This window comes from Pholcus phalangioides, unplaced genomic scaffold (genome assembly GCF_987345545.1).
Source record: "Pholcus phalangioides strain wild (caught in Gottingen) unplaced genomic scaffold, Ppha-v1.0 ptg000003l_1, whole genome shotgun sequence".
Lineage (NCBI taxonomy): Eukaryota > Metazoa > Arthropoda > Arachnida > Araneae > Pholcidae > Pholcus > Pholcus phalangioides.
Window position 1 is genome coordinate 19018339 of NW_028301596.1, and position 19253 is coordinate 19037591.

Here is a 19253-nt window from a genome sequence, read left to right on the forward strand (position 1 = left end):
GAACAGAAGATCGTCACTCAAGGTTGTTTATATTCAACACAGTTCATTTACAGGGTGCCCCACAAAGGACTCCCTGATTACAAAATTAAACAACTTGGAAATGGCGATCATAGAAAATTAAAAACAAGTGGTATGTTTATTTTGAAAGCTGTAAACATCTGATACAGAAGTTTCAAAACTAGTTACGAATGTTGCAGACAGATAGCGATGCACACTGAAGTTACGGTGCGGAATCCAAGAAATAGGCTGTAAAATGTCTTTTGCAAGCAGTCATTGCAATCCCATCACAATTGATTCAAAATGTACACATTTCGCAGCAGAGATGGCTCAAATGATAACTATTTAAAAGTATGTTGCAGTTTTTGAACAATTTGTTGCCTAGATTGGAGGATCGACGAAACACTTCGTAGTTCATGCAAGATGGGGTCAAACCACACTGTACTACAATGATACAGTACAGTTTGCCTTTCTTGAGGAACACTTTGGGAATAGAATCATTGCATTGATCTATGGAACAGGCATAGATTGACCTCCATACTCATCTGATCTGACCTTTCTGCGACTTCTGTGCGGCAAATTAAAGGATTAATACTGTTTTCCCAAGCAATCCTTCAACACACTAAGCAAAACTTCAAGATTTGATCTGCGAGGCATGTGCATCCATTTACGTTGAGTGACTACAGAGGATACCCTCTCTGTGTTGCGAAAGGTGTCTGCATTTTGAATCAACTGTGATGCGTTTGCAATGACTACTTGTAAACGACATTTTATAGCCTATTTCTCAAACACAGTAATGGTAGTGCAGGTAGTGACACCGCCAGGTAGTGCAACTTGCAACTATACTATAGTTGCATTACCTGGCGGCAACATTTGCAACTAATTTTAAAACTTCTGTATCAGATTTTTATGGTTTAAAAAATTAACGTACTTCTTTTATTTTTCTGTCAATCACCATTTCTGATCCTTTGTGGGATAGTCTGGATTTTCTGTGAATTGAGATATGGTCTACGCTTGTTTTTATGAACCTGAACAGACTTGATAAATAGTTAGTGCATTCCAAAGTTCATAAATGGGAGAGATGATGAAAAATTGAGTTAGTCACCCACCACTATGGATGATTTCCAAAAAAAATCACTTGTATTTGTTTGTTTCATCACAACATTTTGGTAAATATATGACTCCATGGAATTTATGTAAGATCACATTTCAATTTTGATGACCAAATTCATATGCACAAATAGTGAATTATGCATCTTCGCATCATGGTCACCCCCACAAACAGACCCCTTTTTCCTGGCACTCAAGCTTTACTTGACCCAACCTAATTGCTAGGGCATGGAAGAATCCTTCCTGGAATGTGTCATTACCCCTTTTAGTTAAATCTTATTTATAGAGGTTTTATAGATAAGATCGATCTTATCTATAGGGGGTGGTGCAAGTATTTGCGAAACACCTGCATATTGGATGGCAAATTTTTAAACTCTCTACCCCCTTCCTCTGTTTTCTCAAGGTATATAGAAAGCCTGAATTGAAGTTTACTTTCAGTTACAACAAACTCTAGAGGCAAAAGGGGGTGGGGCATATGAGTTTGTAAAATATAGAATACATAGAAATGATAGTCCAAAAAATAGAGCAGATTTTTACATGCTGTTCGAGACAGGGGATTAGGTCTTAAAAAAGTCTTTGTAAATAGGAAGTTTGGCAAAATTGAGCGTCGACTGTATATTTTAATATGCCTCCTGGTCACTTCTAGCAGACCACCAGCCTCCAAACTAAAAAGAATGAAATCAAGGAGAAGTATCTGTCAAGAAAAAACTGAAAAATATAACAGTGAAGATTTGAAAAAATTTAATTCACCCACTAAATCAAAAAGGGTCTCAAAATTGATTCTCATCAAATTACATGAAATGCATACCAAATAGAACATATATTGATGAAGACCGGAATATCCCATTAAGGATTAAGCTGTGAAAGGTTTCACTGCATCACAAAAAAAAAAAAAAAAAAACACATAGAAACTAAAACTCTATGACAACCACCATTAAAAAATATAAATTCCCGTTTAATGCACAACAGTAAATAGGACAGAACAAAAACAAATGATGTTTCAGTACGATGTCTTGCGGTTATTCAACACTAACTTCCAATAAAACATTTAAAACATGAAAAACCACATATACATTCCACTAAATATTAAAAGAAAAAAAGTGCAAATACAGAAAAACAAACTGTACACACGAACAAAATTTTTGAACTGCAAGCAAGCAAATTGATATGATTAGAGTTCAGTTTCTTGTGCATGTTGCAAACGTGGACAACATTGTTCCATGATTTTTTTTTTAGCACAAATGATGTAATTTTGACAAAAACTAAGACTTTTGGAAGAATAAATCACCTCTGCAAAGTACAATACTCTCTTAGGAACCCTTCAGCTATACATTTAATTTCAACTTTGGATTCTATCATGATGTCGCAAAGTTCATTGAACAGATCCTCGTATTCGACGTCTTTAACCTCACCAAGTTCACCTCCAGTTTCGTGCTGTGGTTTCTTCAGAATTGGTACTATGGGGATGAAATCATCAGGCGATATGATACCCCAACAGAAATATAACACATGAGTTATACACGGGACGAGACGAAGGGTGTTGCAGTTGATTAATGCTTGCTGGAAAAGTAAAATAAAGTTTTATTATGTATATTATAAAGGCTTATATGTTACAGTAAGTGTAATAAATGTGTTATCCATAATCGCTGGTTATTAATAATACCACAACCATCTCTGTAAGTTTGATACATTTTCTTATTCACCACTTTTACCAAAATCAATAATACAGTAAAGTCTGTTATAATGAGTAAGGCTTATAATGAGAATCTCGTTACAATGAGTGAATTGCAAGTGATTGTCAAATATCCAATGTCAAAGATACAAATAATATTCGGCTATAGGAAGTTGAAAATTGGGAGAAGCATTCACTACAACGTCTCAAAAATTTGACCTTTTCCTTCTTTTCAAGAATTAAACAATGAATATCATCATGGCTCATGTTACTCCTGAAAAAAGCATGTGGAAGTACTTTAAACAAAGAAGGGATACAGAATTTTGTTAACCCCCTTCACTATTTTTTGGGCTGCTTCACTATACACGTGGGTTATGTGATTTAATTTGACTTTTGTCTCTTCCAGTGACTGAGACCAGAACTTTTGCAGTTCAGAGTCCTTTCCAACTAGGGAAAGTGTCAAAGAGTCCACACAGCCATAAAAGTGAGCACTGATAATTGAGACTTAATTTTTCAATTGGTCAACCAAAATGATTTGAAAATACAAAATTCACTGCAAAAATATCTGAGAGCAGTAGTTCTCAAAATTTTGTCACTCCCCACTCCCTTGCTTATTCATGGTTCACCTGCGGCTCCCCTAGACTAGTTTAGTATAGATACCGTAAATTCATAAAAGAACCACATCAAAGCATAAATAGGCACACAAATTACAAGCTCATCGTGACACCCCTGACAAAAGTTGGCGACGTCCCTAGGAGCCACAATGCAAACTTTGAGAAACACTGTCTTAGAGAAATGTTTGCTTGAATTATTTCATCAATTCCCTAAAATGTTATTGCCCATCTTCATGATTTCTTGAAATACTTCAAGTTTCAAAATAAACAAACCAAGATTCACCCATCCCCACACTTCAATATTTTTCAAAAGATGTAAGGCGGAGTGAATCTGGTCATGCCATGTTTTAGAAAATAACTACTGTGGGACCAAAGATCAATTCCCTGACTAGAATTACTATCTAAGAGACGTTTTAAAGCAGATAAAGTAACAATTTATAATACCTTGTACCCAGAGGCGGATTAAAGTCGGTTGATGACCCAGGCACAGAAGAGAATATTGGGCCCCTTAAATTAAAAAAAGTGTAAATTTTGGGTTTTTCGGGAACCCTTCAGATGTTGGGGTGCCTGCCGTGAAATCCGCCTCTGCTTGTACCTATCAGAGCAAAAAAGTTTGCTTATAACGAGGAGTCCGTTATAGCAACAATTTTTTTCGCGATTGTGAACTGTCATTATAGCAAACTTTTACTGTAATAACAAAATAAATAATTTGTCAAGAACTCACATTATCCTTGCTGAATGGCCAGAGGCTGACTTTCTTCAAAGTATCCAATTTCTGCAAGGCTGGGCCCAAATCCCATGGTATAACGTATTTCATCAGCTCTAAATCCTGTAATCTAAAAGCAATAGGCCATGAACAAATAAACTTCCATTCATATAACATTTTAGATTGTAAAAAAGCATTGAAACCAAATGAAAAATATTGTGTAAAACAAAAATCCTGATAAAATGCATGACTTCAGCTAAAGTTACAAAACATTTTCTTTCAAGTTCACTGTTCCTTTCTAATTTGAAACTACAAGAAATTAACAAATTTAATCAATCGATTTCAGAATATACTTAACAAATTATCCATTTTCAGTTTACTATTTGTCTGTTATTTTTGCATAGCTTCCAACTTTGGAGAGTGAGAATTAGGGAGGTTTTAGCACGGATCCAAATTCCATACAAAAAGAATTTTTGAAAAACAATTAAGGAATTTTTCCCGTTTGCAAAAATTTTACATTGTGCAAGCCACCACTGATTAGCACCAAGTTGCCAACCAGTTATATTAAATAACCTGTCACTACTACTCTCAAATGAAATTATGCCAACAAAAAAATTTACCATTGGGCATGAAATGGGACATACAGATTCAATGGAAAATATGGTCAAAGCACATACAAGAAATTCCACCAATTTCTAATGGAAAGGCCAAATTAGTGCTGGTTGTTTGACGAACTTTGTCTCTCTCCCCCCCCCCCCCCCACAAATAAAATTTTTGCTTTTGTTATTTGACACAAAGGAAAGGGAACAATTAACATTACGCTTGTGGCATCGTTTAGTGGATTAAAACACAAGCAAGTATTATTTCTGGGTAAATTGTGTTTGGGAATAATTTGTTTCTCCCCAAAAGTATAGATTTTTTACTATCTTCATCAAAATTTGGGAATTTTTCACGGGAATCTGGGAGACAGAGTAGAATTTTGGGAGCCTCCTGGAAAATCCAGGAGACTCTGCAACCATGTTATAACAAGATTCAAAAATACTCCACAGCAAATACAGAAGGTGTATACAGATTTTTAGAACTTGAAAAGTAACTAAAACAAAAAGTTTGGAAAACCCCTGGCCTTGTTTCATCATTCTTCATGTATAGTCCTACGACCACGAGATGAATTTTCGCTGCGTCATGTCACGTCGGATGATTTTATTCAATTTTTTTTGGGTAAAACGATCGCACATCGAGAAAAGTTCATCAGTGACTGAGCTTTCACGATTGGCATGTCCTTCTAGGATAAAATAGAATCGTTTGATGTGCCATGACGTGCCGTAGCCAATTCTCATCTCGTGGTAGGATGACTATACTTTTTCTTTTTGGCTTAATTCTGGCTTGCCAAAAATAACTTTATTTAAGAATTCCTCTTCCTAACCAGAATGTGGCCCGCCACTCGACAAAGAAATATAAGCAGGTAGTCAAAGACCTGGGCCTTGCTCGAAAATTGAAGGATTCCTAATTTTCAATTATTTGTTAAGAACTGGTTCATTAAATATAATGACTAGAAAATACTTTTGATGAATGCATACAATATAAGTTTGTACAAAATCACAATATTAAACAATGCAGACAAAAAAATTTGATGTATTACTTTTCCAACTTCTCCAGTGCCTCAGATAAGCCAACATACAGGCCACCACCATTTTCCAACCTCAAGTGCTTCAAATTAGTCAATTTACTCAGATCTTCGTAGTTCTAAAGGTTGTAACAGTAGAAAAATAGCAAATTACTTAGTTGTTTAACAAGTAACATTTTCTTCTCTCAAACACATTTGACTAAAGAGTATCACGGACATGGCTATAAGAAAATGGCTGCTCTGAATGTTAGTTGGCATTAAAACTGGGTTAAAAGTAAGACATAAGCATGCTCGGAGGCAGAAGGGGTGGATGGTCTTTATTTCAAGAAATTTCCTAACCATGGGGAGCCCCATATTCACATTCTTGGTGTGTGTATGTATATATATACTGTAAAACCTTGTTAAGTCGTCATTTTTCTTAAGACCCTTCCAGCTCTCATAGACCACAATGTAATTAAACCCTCGTTTACTCGTTGCTAATTTCGGTTAAGTCCTCACTATGAAAAAGTTTGAGAAAGAGGAACAGTATTTTTATGGCTCCCATTAAAAAAAGAGCTTGTTAACAGCATTGCCATATGCTTAAAAGTCAATATAAAATCCTATATACCCATACGGAACAGTTTAAGTAACGAAAGTTACGCTGGGGAAGTTCATTTGCCGCCTAAGGTTTTTGAAACGTTGGGGACTGTTCAAGCTAGATCTCATTTCTGCCTGGGCTCCATTGGAGAAACCGCGAGACACCAAAGCTCTGTCACAAGAAGCAACGTAAGCACTTCGCCTTCCCCGGGGGGGGGGGGGGGGGGGGCAGTGCATCTCCGGCAAGACCAAAATTTATTGATATGTCAAAGATTACATAAAGGAAATCAAATTACGTAAATCAAAGAATCAAATTAATCAAGTTAAAGTCAAAGTGCAACGGGCACGGATAATAAATAATCATAGAAAGCATGGACTCTACTAATTTAGGGCTTGAAATTTGAACAAAATATTTTTGTTGAAAAAAATTAGACATTCTTTCCCAAGTTGAGGTCTTCTGTTTACTTTTTGCTCCCGGGCCCCTCCCCCAAGTCAAAAGTGTTCGAGATTACTTTGCAGTTACATCATGAACTACTGCTGAAGAATTCAAACACTAAAATTAAATTTGATGTACATGTAAAATTAATGTGCAATAGAGAGTTTTTATTATGAAAAAAAGCTACTTATTCAAACAGTTGCTCTGTTAGTCTAAATTAAAAATTACTAGTATAAATCAAAGTGTACAGTACATTTCACCACAATAATTTAAGTAATAAGAGATAAAAAAGATTTTAAAAATGCTATTATTTTTCTTTCGCAATCTATAAATTTTATTAATATTGTTATTTTGATTCATACTTTAATAAATGTCATATTACTTTAAATTTATATGATTATTATAACATTGCACATTAAAACTGACGGAACTCCGCTTAAGCCGTCATAATTTTTCAATAACTTGAGGTGACGACTTATCAAGGTTTTACTGTATACAGTGTTCTCTATACAAATCTACAATTTTAAATCTATCGCTACCGAATTTCGCATGTATACCAAAAGAGACCCATTTGGTATATATGCAATATATATATTTTATAATCGTATATAATAAAGCGTATATATTTTCAATCCTCCCAGTACAGGCATTTTGAATAGACGTCACAATCATCAGCAGCATCACTTTGAGGGTCAGGCAAAGGATGATCCCCATAGAAATCAGTGTTAAAATTGTCAATTTTACTGTAGAAATGCGGAAATTTAGTGAGGTTTTCACCACATCAATAATTTTAAAAATTGTATTGAATTCCCGATTTTCGAAATACTGCGTTTGCTTAGAGATACCAAGCCTAGAAAATTAAACATGAAGTAATTAGCCATACCATGGCATACCAATAAAACAATTGGTTATATGTGAACTTTGTTATGTCTGTACTAGCTTGAAAACTGATTTAAGCAAAAGGAAGCCACTTCTGATGAAAAATATGCATTTTTAATGCGTTTAATCTCAGCATTCTTAAGATGAGATTGAGCTAACACAATTTCAAAATCAGCCAAAAATTAAAATTTTTTGCAGATGCGCCAACTTTTGGAATCCAGAAATCTGGAGATTCTCCTGAGAGAGGGGGGGGGGGGAATTCCCCCACATTCATAGACGATCAATAACAAAAAATTACCTCAAATTTTTTCCCTTTTTTTTTAATCAATCAAGAAAAAATTCCAACACCCCCCCCCCCCCCAGGGAGGCAGGTTCTGCATTGCCCCTGAGCAGAGTATAATTTAATGTCAGTCTTTCCATGCAGAATAGAAAGAGAGAGAGAAATCACATCTACAGACTGTTCATAAAACATTAAGCGTTTCTTTTCATGGATGCTATCAGTGATTGATAATCTTGGGTATATGAACTCAAAAGCAGTTTTATATTTTCTTTCTGACGACATATTTAATCAGAGGAAACAAAAACTTTAAAATACAAAGCTGCTGACGAAAAAACTTATTGTGTGTACCACACAGCTGTTAATGCAATACAATAATGATTATACAGGAATTTTGGCAACCAAGATCATCCCCCTGATAAATTATTGCAGATAAACGTTAAATGAACAAAGTCACGTCTTTTCCAGTTGCTTAAATGCAGTCACCAAGATTTTTTTTATGGTTGCTTGATGGAAATGACCACGGTTGCCCTCTGTGGGTGTTTTCCCTAACGACGACGGTAGTCATTGATGTCACAACGTGAAAGCTCAGAAAATCTAATTTTCTGCCAAAATCCGGAGAAATTCTAACAAATCTGGAGAGCATGAAGAAGGGTGAAAATTTTGGAGTCTCCCGCCTAAATCCGGAGAGTTGGCAGGTATATTTATGTATTGAATAATAACAATGAAAATATTTACCAATCATGGTTTATTCCCCTTAATATGATAACGGACATTAAATGGTTTGGATTTTTCTGCAAATGCAAAATCATTTTTGCCTAATGAGCATGCAAAATTTAATGTTTTTTCTTCAACCAACGGCCTGGTCACTGGAAAATTTTGTTCTTTTTTTCTTTAATCACAAAAAAAGAGCTGCTTTCACACACATAGGTACGGGCTTTCTCTCTAAATCTTTCCTCAGAATATTTTCACTTAACTATCCAAAAACTTCCAATTCCCCTTTGTTCTTTAAAACCATGTATATCAAACTTCAAGCAACCAATTTTAATTCCCCCCCCCCCTTATTTTGGGCTTTAAACCAACAGCATAGTTTTTAATTTTTGGAACAATAGGATAATGTTTTGGACTGAAAATTCTCAAAAGTATAGTCACACATGATAACCCCACCATAAACAAACATCTGAATCTAGCTAAAAAAATTGGCAAATGCTCTAAAGGTATTCTATATTTTAGCTTCTTGGGAGGATAAATATTCTCAATTTTTTCTTCCTAATAAGGTTTTCTGCAAGCAAAATAATATTTAACAGAGAAAAGTTTGAAAAAGTTAAGCAAAAGGCTTATTAAGTACCCAAAAAAGCCTTACTAGAATGTCTTCCTGATAAAGAAAGAGGGCATTATCAGATGTAAAAAGGTAAATTTACCAAAAAGATGATTTAGCTAAGATTCACGAGAAATTTGTGAAAAGTTGTGCAAATTTGTTATAAAGGTAATTTCACTGAAATTTGTGTTTGTTACAAGCAATCAAAATAGCATAGATAAGCAATGCGAAATTCACAGGACCAGAGAAAATTTTGTTATGTATGAAAATTTATAATATTTGTGTTTGCTATACATGAGTTCGACTGTATCTTCATTGTTGCATATATGAGATGTCAAGGGGTAAAATGTTTGGTTTATACTGACAACATGGGAAAAGTTAATCAAAAATATTATAGAATTGTTTAGCAGTTGATAAAAGCATACAAAATTATCAATTTTCTTTTCCCTGGCAAAATTAAATTCAAAAAGAATAACAAAAATATTAAATCAGAGTTACATAACTTACGCAATATATATTTGTACCAAGAAAAATCACCAACGAAAAAGGCAAATACAAAGAAAAAAATCAAAACTCTTTATGCAATTTGACACACTATGGGTGTTATCTTCAGAGGAACACCCATAGTGTGTATACACCTATACATATATAAAGATGGCACCTATACCGTGTCAAAATGCATACGGAGTATTGATTTTTTCCTTGTATTTACCTTTTGTGTTGGTGATTTTTCTGAGTATTGTTAGGCAAAGTTTATCTTACTTCCATATATATTTGTGTGCATGAAACATTAATAAAGAATCAACAGAGAAGTTAATTACCTTTCTAGTCCAAGAGTAACAATCTCCAAGTTCAAGAGCTACCAAATTTGTCATATCAGTAAGAAAACCAAAGTGACTACTTGGAAAATCTTTCAACGATGTCAGACTCTGGAAAGAACATTTAATGAGCTCATATTTTCATTGTAAATAAAGTCAGGTTATATAATCTATTTTTCTTACAAAAAATATCTATTTTGCTACAATAAATGATACAGACTAAAATATTTCTAAGGGCATAACAACTGTTCAGAACGTTCAACAGAAAACTTTTCATGTTCATGGAAACATTTTCCAAATTTTACTTTATTCACCAACAAACCAACACAAGATTGATCTCTGCTTAATTATTTTTGTTCTTATTAGTTTGAAAGAATGTGCGGTTTTGTTTCTCTAATTGTTTGCATTCCAGCAAAAACAATTCTATTTGAATACTTTCAACATCTAGAGAATTTCAGCCATTAATATGATGAAATACATAGTGATATACACAGTAATCAGTCAAACTACATTATGACCACTCATACACTGTGGAAATGAGCATGTGTCTAACTGATGACGATAAAGTTCAGATGGGGTTATACATCAGTTGCTACAGAATATATATTTTTTTAATTATGCATGCTATGATGTTATTGATTGAAGTAGCTTTTCAAAGCCAAATTGTGAAAGGCGTAGAACAAATATATCTAGAACTACAAAAATGTTGGGTATTGTCAAGTCATCCCTGCACTTGCACCTCGTACACATTTATCTGCAGAACTTCTAATGAATCTGCACGTGCCGGAATATGTTGTGTTGCGTGGCACTAACGTATTTATGGTCGAGTTGTGAATGTTTCATATTTTTGCAGGTATGGAATCTGTCTTCCATATTTTGAAGCGAAGATGGTAAATGCTTGAATTTTCATGTTAAGTAAATATCATGTTGAAGGTCTGCCTGCTATGAATGGAAAGACTTTTTCAAATGAGAGATTGGCTTGCATGTGCGCTTCAAAGTTGGAAAACCGAGGCATCAATATTTATGAAGAGTAAAAGATGAAATTGTTAGTAGATAACAATGGCGTTAAATGCACACACTTCTTTAAAAAAAGGATGTTCAAGGGTATTTAGCAAAGCAAATCAAGTAGCTTCCTGTGTCTCCACTGATAGCTGAATATGACGCAGACTTTTCCAAGCATGCAGACTGTTTAGATACAGGATGTGCTTAAAGGACCCCAGATTATCTTTGCTCTTGCCTAGTGGGCATGTGAATGTAATTATTAAAGAGAATATCATCTTTACTCAATAGACAGGGGAAGAAGAAATGATTTTCTGTCAACTTCACAATATATTATACTGATAAACTTTCCTTGTCTAAAAAATAGAATTATGGACAATAAATGGATAATAAATTAACAATTTACCAAATGCTGAAGTTCTTTTAGATGGCTCAGCTGTGTAGGGGCTTCCACAGAAGAAAGACCACCAGCAGAACGAATTTTCAATTTTTTAAGTTGCTTTAAAAACCGAAATGGGAAAAAATTCAACTTGCTCACAGTGTCCCTGTAAATAATCGAAATATAAGCGATAACTTGATGATAGTAAGCATCATTGGAGATAAGAAACCTTTATGACTAATTAACCACCTTTATGACTGGTACTAATCACACACTAATAAGCTAGTGTCAAGTTTTTAACAATGCACAAAGTTTAATTTTCAATGACTTGGGTCATAATTGTTTCTTTGGAAATTAGGAACAAAAAAATTGATATTGTTAATAACAAATTTTACTCAAACACAATATACAGTCAATGTTCGTTATAACAACCCACCTTGTTCCACTGAATGAAAATAGTATACTGGGAGGTCGTTATATTAAACGGTTGACAAAAAATTAGCTTCTTAAGAGAATTTATACTTGGAAGGAATACAAAATTTTTAAAAAATCATTTTGCTTTCATGAGTAAGCAGTTGCAATTAAATTCAATGGGTTAAAAAGTGATAGTAAAATTGTATTGATTAATTACATGCAAGCACCTATGTACCACTACTAAAACCCACATGCACCTTATCCATCCACCTCGCAGGCTTTTGCCAAAAAATAGAGTGAAGGCCTGATGCTGCTGTCATGTGATACTTCTCCGACCAATTAGGTAGGTCGGAAATGGAATGTTGGGGAAAAAGTCAAAAACAAGGCTTTTTCCTAAGGTAATCAGGGGTAGATAGATGCAAAAGACAAGTCTCCTCTTGGAACATGGGGGGGGGGGGACATGCAATGTTATCCATACTGAGGAATGTCAACCGCTACCCGGCCAGATCATAGAAGACTACCCTAGTGGGGCACCACCTCTCATGGGCTCTCCCGAGGCTTCCTCTCTCCATCTAACATCGGTCAACACTGCAAGAAGCGATCCACAAGGGGCTACACATCTGAAGACGATACTCGTGGACTACCACCTCTCATGACGACTCTCCCGCGGCCACCTCTCCCCATTCACATTCAACATCGGTCAACACTACTAGGAACCATCCACCAGGGGCCACACCTCTGAAGACAACACTCCTGGGTTACCACTTTTCATGACAACTCTCCCGTGGCCACCTCTCTCCCTCCGCATCCAACATTAGTCATCTCTGTTGAAGCGATCCACCAGGGGCGACCCATCCGAAGATGATGCTCCTGGGGCCTCTGCCCCACAAGATGGCCTTCCTTGGGCTTTCATCAACGACATTTTCAGACTAATATCTCGTCTGACAAGCTTACACATGGTTCGTACTCTTCCAACGAAAAAAAATTCAAGCACTTTTCAAGATAAAACTTAAAAATTCAAGGACTTTTTTTACAAACGCATATTTTTCACATGAATAGGCACATATTTAATTTTGATTAAAACTTTCAGAGATTACATTTCTACCTACTTTATTTCACATTATCCGTAATGAATAAAGGAGGCCACATACATATATATATCATACAAAACATATGACACATTGAATAACACAGTTCGTGCCTGTCAATTTCCCCATTGAAACGTAGTTTAGTCTCTAAATATTGCAATTAATTTTCTTTTAAAGACTAAAAAAAAAAAAACTCTTCTAAAGATAGAAAAAGAAAAATTATTTCTTTCATTAATTCTGAATTTCTTTCATCAATTCTGGATTTTTTTCTTTCACTAATGCTGAAATTCTTTCTTTTATTGATTCTAAAATTATTTCATTAATTCTAAAATTATTTCATTAATTCTGGAATTATTGCTTTATCAATTTTGGAATTATCTCTTTTATCAATGCTGAAGTCGTCTTTCATTAATTTTGGAATCATATCATCGATACTGAAATTATTTCTTTCATTCATTGTTTTAAACAACTATGGATGCCATTAGAAAATAACGGAGATGCGCCGACATTCAACGTGTCACGTGATCTTCCAAGGAATGATGTAGGCCACTGACGTCATACCAGCACCGGTAGTACAGGTTAAGACGACATCAACGTGTACTGAGTTCTACTACAGGGGGGGCAACTGCCCCGGGTGGCAATTTTTAGGTGAACACCGTTATAAAATTATCGAATTCCGAATTGGTGGGAGCGGCAAGACAATACAAAAATCCTAGTTATGGCCCTGCATCATACTCCCTCCAGTAATATAAGTGCAATGGATTTCAGCGCCAACTCACCCATTGAAGAACAGCTCGCATTTGGCGGCATTTTTGTCTGGCACACTCAGCAACCAATCTTGATAGAAGGGATTTTTCAGCCACAAGTAATTAAAAGTACACACACTTGCTACTCATTTTTTGTTTTCTTTCTTGAAAGAACCTTGTACAAGCGCTTCACATCACTCCTCAATAAATATTTTCTTGACAGCATGGGCGGAGATACGGGGGGGGGGGGGGGCTAACGTGAAAGGTGAAGTTGACTGATCTAATGTATATATGCATATATGAATTGACATCATCATCATCATGCTCCTCCCCCAGACTTCCAAGTCAATCTCCGCCTATGATTGACAGTAATCAGAGGAAGCTTCGCTCACTTACGGACCGAAAAGCTGAAATTATTTTGGCAAAAATTAGGAAACTTTTTTTTCCTAAGATATTGATTTCTCAAGTCCTCCAGAAAAAATACCTAGTACAAAAGTTTAATGACCTCCAACGACTCCAAATACGTCTAAATACGATCGCAGGATACATGCTACCATAAAGCCGGGTTTTCTTAGAAGTGGGTTGCTGGTGGCCAGAGCGTGCCGACTGAGCCAAAGAAAAAAAACAACGATCGGAAGTTCATTTTGAACTCTAGCTTTTATTCCATAAAAGTTGCAAGGAAAAAAACAAGATCATTTACGATCATAAAAAAAAATTAATAAAACGGCTGACAAATAACCGGCAATGTCAGGGAGAAAAAAAAAATCCAGATATACACGCGGAAAAAAACCAGCCTACAGTATAAAGCTGAGCTCCCGTGAGGGTGAGAGCACGCCGCCCGCGATTTACATATTGCGTCTGGCCCAGCGGTTCCACGTGCACAGAGAATAAAAGGGGGAAAAACATTCCAACATAGGTTTTTGGCACTGCATGAACCAAACTGGATCATTTCGCGTCGACAGAAACGTGTTACATAATCACACTATGCGTTTGTGTATTTCTACCGTGGTGCATCAGCTACTCTGTCATTTACATACTTCGGCTTGAAGGGAAGCATCGAGCTCGATGAAGGGAAGTGAAAGAAAACAAAAATGAAGAGAAGATCGGTAAAACGAGTGACGCACAACGCATTTGACTCCTCCAGAAGCAGTCGGCCAATCACACCCGACATAAAACACTGCCATGAGGCTTGTTGTGCTCTCTAGGAAAACAGTCGAACTTGTATTATTGGTGAGTGGACGGCGTGTCACGCTGGGCGATTCACTTTGCACGCTGCACAGAGAACCTGCTCCTACAAAAACCCGGCTTAAGAATAATGGGGAAAAACTTGCTTTAAATCCAATTATCCAGGGTTATTGGCTGCTAAGGCTTTTTCCCTGTGCTTTGCACAGGGAAAAAGCCTTATAGGACATCACTTACAGAGTAAAAAAAAAAAAAAGTGGCAAAAACTATTTCGGAAAAAACAAATTTTTCAAGGACTCTCGCAGAATTCTTAAAACAAATTTCTTTTTCAAGGACTCTTATCAATTTTCAAGTACTTTCAAGGCCATGAAAATTAACTTTTTTTTTTCAAGGACCGTACGAACCATGTTACAGTGAACCCGTCTTTGTCGCATTTCGCAGAGAAGGGAGTCAGATATATTCATAAGCCAACAAATTTTTTTTTAATTAACGACTATCATGTCCCACTAAATATTTAGACCCCCTACCCAAATTGATTCCTGTCTATTCAAAGGATTGTATTTCGAGTTCAATTGTCATGTCTTAAATCTAATTATCTGTATTTTTTTCTAAAGGGGGCCTCATCTTCAATGTGATATTTAAATTGCAATTGTTTTGGTGACTTATTGCGTAAAACATTTGTTGAGATCTATTCTTGTTATTACTAAATTGTTTCATAACATTAAATGTGGACTTGGGTGAAACCTTCCCCCTTTTCTGAACGGCCATAACCACTTTCTGATTGTATCGTAATGAGTAAACTTTAACAGTTAATCTAAATAACATTATATCACTACTCAAAGCATAAAGTTACAGCTTTATGCTTTGAAAGTGAATCAAAGTTTCTATTTCAAAATCTCGAACAAAGGGATAATTTGTTTTTGAATGAAATAACTTCTTCTAACATTTAAAAAAATTGTTTCCTTTCCCCTGTAGTTTACAATTAAGCTGATTTAGATGAGACGTAACGTCTACCATGAAATAAAATTTTTGGACCCACTGATTGTTACACTGGTCATACTTTTTGTCCCGTCTGTTGAAATTGTGACAATTTTATAGAGTGGAATATGATGTTTATCAACGTACTCAAATTACATCATTTGCTATATCCTCTCCACGTGTTTCACCTTTGAGTGGCAATAATCCTAAAAGTTCTTCTTTAGGACCTGGAAAAATTGGCTCATAACAAGAAAATCCGAAGAGCTATTTTGGGATTTTAAGAACAAAACAGATATTCAAAAAAAATTAAAGAGTTACCATTGTCTGCTAAAACAGTGAAAGATAGAACAGTCAAAATGTCTTTGAATATAACCAACCAGCAAGTCAAAGATCTTAAATTAGTTTGTTTTATCAATAGCAGTTGACGAGTCTTGTGACAAATGATATAGGCTTGTTTTTATACTCATCGAGAGGTTGGCGCGCTAACCCCTCGATGGGGGACTCCCTGCGGTAGCAATTTTTTCTGCAGTCAAGTCGCCGTTTTTTGTTGTACCCCTGTGCCGTTCGGAATCGGCAATAAATTGTAGGTCCCTGTCTAATTAGCCCTCGTGTGCAGAAAATGGCCGTGGTGCGACAAAAATGATCAAACAAATGATATAGAGCAAGTTTCACTTTTCCTAACAATTTATTTCATCTCCAGGTCCTAAAGAAGAACTTTTAGGATTATTGCCACTCAAAGGTGAAACACGTGGAGAGGATATAGCAAATGATGTAATTTGAGTACGTTGAAAAACATCATATTCCACTCTATAAAATTGTCACAATTTCAACAGACGGGGCAAAAAGTATGACCAGTGTAACAATCAGTGGGTCCAAAAATTTTATTTCATGGTAGACGTTATGTCTCATCTAAATCAGCTTAATTGTAAACTACAGGGGAAAGGAAACAATTTTTTTTAATGTTAGAAGAAGTTATTTCATTCAAAAACAAATTATCCCTTTGTTCAAGATTTTGAAATAGAAACTTTGATTCACTTTCAAAGCCTGTTGAAACATTACCAAGAAAATAATTCTGATATTGACACATTTACTATTTAAAAACACTTCCAAGTATGAGGGAAGCTTTTCTCAACAGGTTTCAGGAATTCAGAAACAGCAAAGCAACGTTAGCCTTTGTCAAAAACCTCTTACAGCTACTGTAACGGAATTAAATTTTTCTCCCTTTAATATTGACATCAGCAACTTTGAAATGCAATTGCTGGATGTAAAAAACAAAATTGTGGAGCTCTAAATTTGAACGTCTTTGTGCTAATATTGAAATATTTGTGCTAATATAGAAATATTGGAGAAAAACAAATGTGAACTTAGTTCACAGCACAAGCGGTCTGCTTTGAAAAAGACCTGGAGAAGGAGGACATGTTGATTTTTAACACCTGGAATAGTTTTCCTGACTCATATAATCAGCTGAAAAATCTAGCGTTTGCTGTTCTTTCCTTATTTGGGTCTACATATTCATGCGAACAATCATTTTCAAGCATGAACCTTATCAAGAGTAAATTGAGAAGTCGTCTTATTGATGAGAACCTGGAATTATGCCTAAAATTAAAGACAACATACAAACTTGACTTACCCAAACTTTCCAAGGAGATGCAAGGCCATTTTTCACATTAGTGTTTGTCAGTCATTGTCATGATTTAATTTTATGGATACCTTACAATTTTTAATCTTATCAATAAATAATATTGTTATTAAGTATATCAAGTTTTATTCAATGTACCTACAATTTAACTAAGAGTTAAACTTTTAACTTTGAGTAAAGTTTATTAAATTAATTTTAGGGAGCATTGTGGAGTGAAAGAAGATGTAGTGTCAAGGATTGAGAAAGGTATGTTGAGATAGTCTGGACATATAGAGAGGAAGAATGAAAGGAGATAGACAAAACAAGTATACAAGACGAGTGTAGATGAGAGAGTTGAAAGTTGACCTCAGCGAATGTACCTCAATCAGATCGAGGACGTTTTTAGAGAAGGCCAGCTTAGGAGTAATTAAGTTAATAACAATGTACCTACCTATATAGTTTGAGTTTAAAAAATTTGGCTCTCAAAAGAAATTTCAATTGTTGTACTGTTGATATTTGGCTCTGTTGACTAATAAGTTTGCCGACCACTGTTCTATTGGAATGAATGATCTCTGTATGTCATTATATTTGATGAAAAATAATATGAGGTGAATAGGAAAAGATTCTGGATTTACCGTACCAGTTGGTTATAATGAATGTTGACAGTATAAAATAAATTAAAATAAATAAATAAATATCTCACACTGTAATTCTTTAAAATACCTGTGTCTAAATCAAAGAATTGGAAAACTGTCCAAAGGTAACCATGATAAAATTATATTTAAAACAGTAATATGGATGTGATTTGGGATCAGTATTGCAGCACTTTAAAGGTGGTGCCAATTTTTTGAGATCAAAAGAGAGTGTTTCAAAATATTTATAATTACAATTTTATTCCCCAAGTTTATCGATGTAATAAGTTTTCAAATCCCTGGTTTGCATTGAACAATTCATATTACTCACCACATCTCTCGTTTCTCCAATGTAGAAGTCAAACAATAGCATTCCAAGCGCTGCAAAATTGGTAAATTATTTGCAACTGCTTCTAGAACAAATGCTGGAACTTGCCCAAAGGTAAGATGCTCCACTGCAGATAAAGCACCCACAGACTGCGTGAAATCTTTCCATGTATCCTTTAGGTTATCAACTTTGATTCCTCTTAAGTTCTGTAAAAATCAGTACATTCAACATTTCTTGCAGAATACAAAAATAAAAAAAGGATAAAAACAATGTCACTTTGAAGTGAATGTGATCTAGAATAGTAATTTTCAATTCCTGGGCCAAAAAAAAAAAATATTTTTTAAAGTAATCTTTCTGAACAGTAGTCACAAATGTTACCATAATTTTTTAAAATGTCATGACTCCACTCAAAGCAAAACTGTGCAACCAACAACATTATGACCGCCTCAAAAAAAATTAGGCTATCCATTCAAAAAGTCCCACCGTAATTGGCAAACTAATAAATAACTAACCCTATTAGCTTAATTAATACTGGAGATGCAAGACAATAACATTCTCCAGAAATTATTCTTGGAAAATGTGAATATACTGAGAATATTTTCTCCTGGATGTATAATTTTTTTTTCCTTTAAAAAATTACAAAAAATTACAAATTTTGTTTATATTATAAAATATAATTCAATTTTCATTGCCTGAAACATTTGAAACAAAACAATTTTTGGCATAACCACCTCGTAATGACAACTTCATTTTCTTGGTTATGATGAGAGGTTTCAGTTGGTTCATTTGAGTTAAGTAAATGGAAGATTTTGCATGCTTTTGTTGATTTCAGAAAAAATGTTTCGATAAACATACTGTTTGT

The 19253-nt window shown here is 35.0% G+C and overlaps 1 protein-coding gene across 2 annotated transcripts in view; it reads right to left on the minus strand.

The window, feature by feature from the left end:
* Positions 1-2041: 2041 nt before the first annotated feature.
* Positions 2042-19253, minus strand: part of LOC149088211 (uncharacterized) — an 88130-nt gene continuing 70918 nt past the window's right edge. For both annotated transcript variants that reach the window (XM_089245560.1, XM_089245561.1), the window contains exons 12-17: positions 18395-18597; positions 11433-11571; positions 10031-10138; positions 5739-5842; positions 4118-4229; positions 2042-2667 (exon numbers count right to left, since the gene is read on the minus strand). In XM_089245560.1, the coding sequence (XP_089101686.1) occupies positions 2392-2667; positions 4118-4229; positions 5739-5842; positions 10031-10138; positions 11433-11571; positions 18395-18597 (942 nt within the window). In that variant the 3' untranslated portion in view covers positions 2042-2391. The remainder of the gene's footprint in view (positions 2668-4117; positions 4230-5738; positions 5843-10030; positions 10139-11432; positions 11572-18394; positions 18598-19253) is intronic.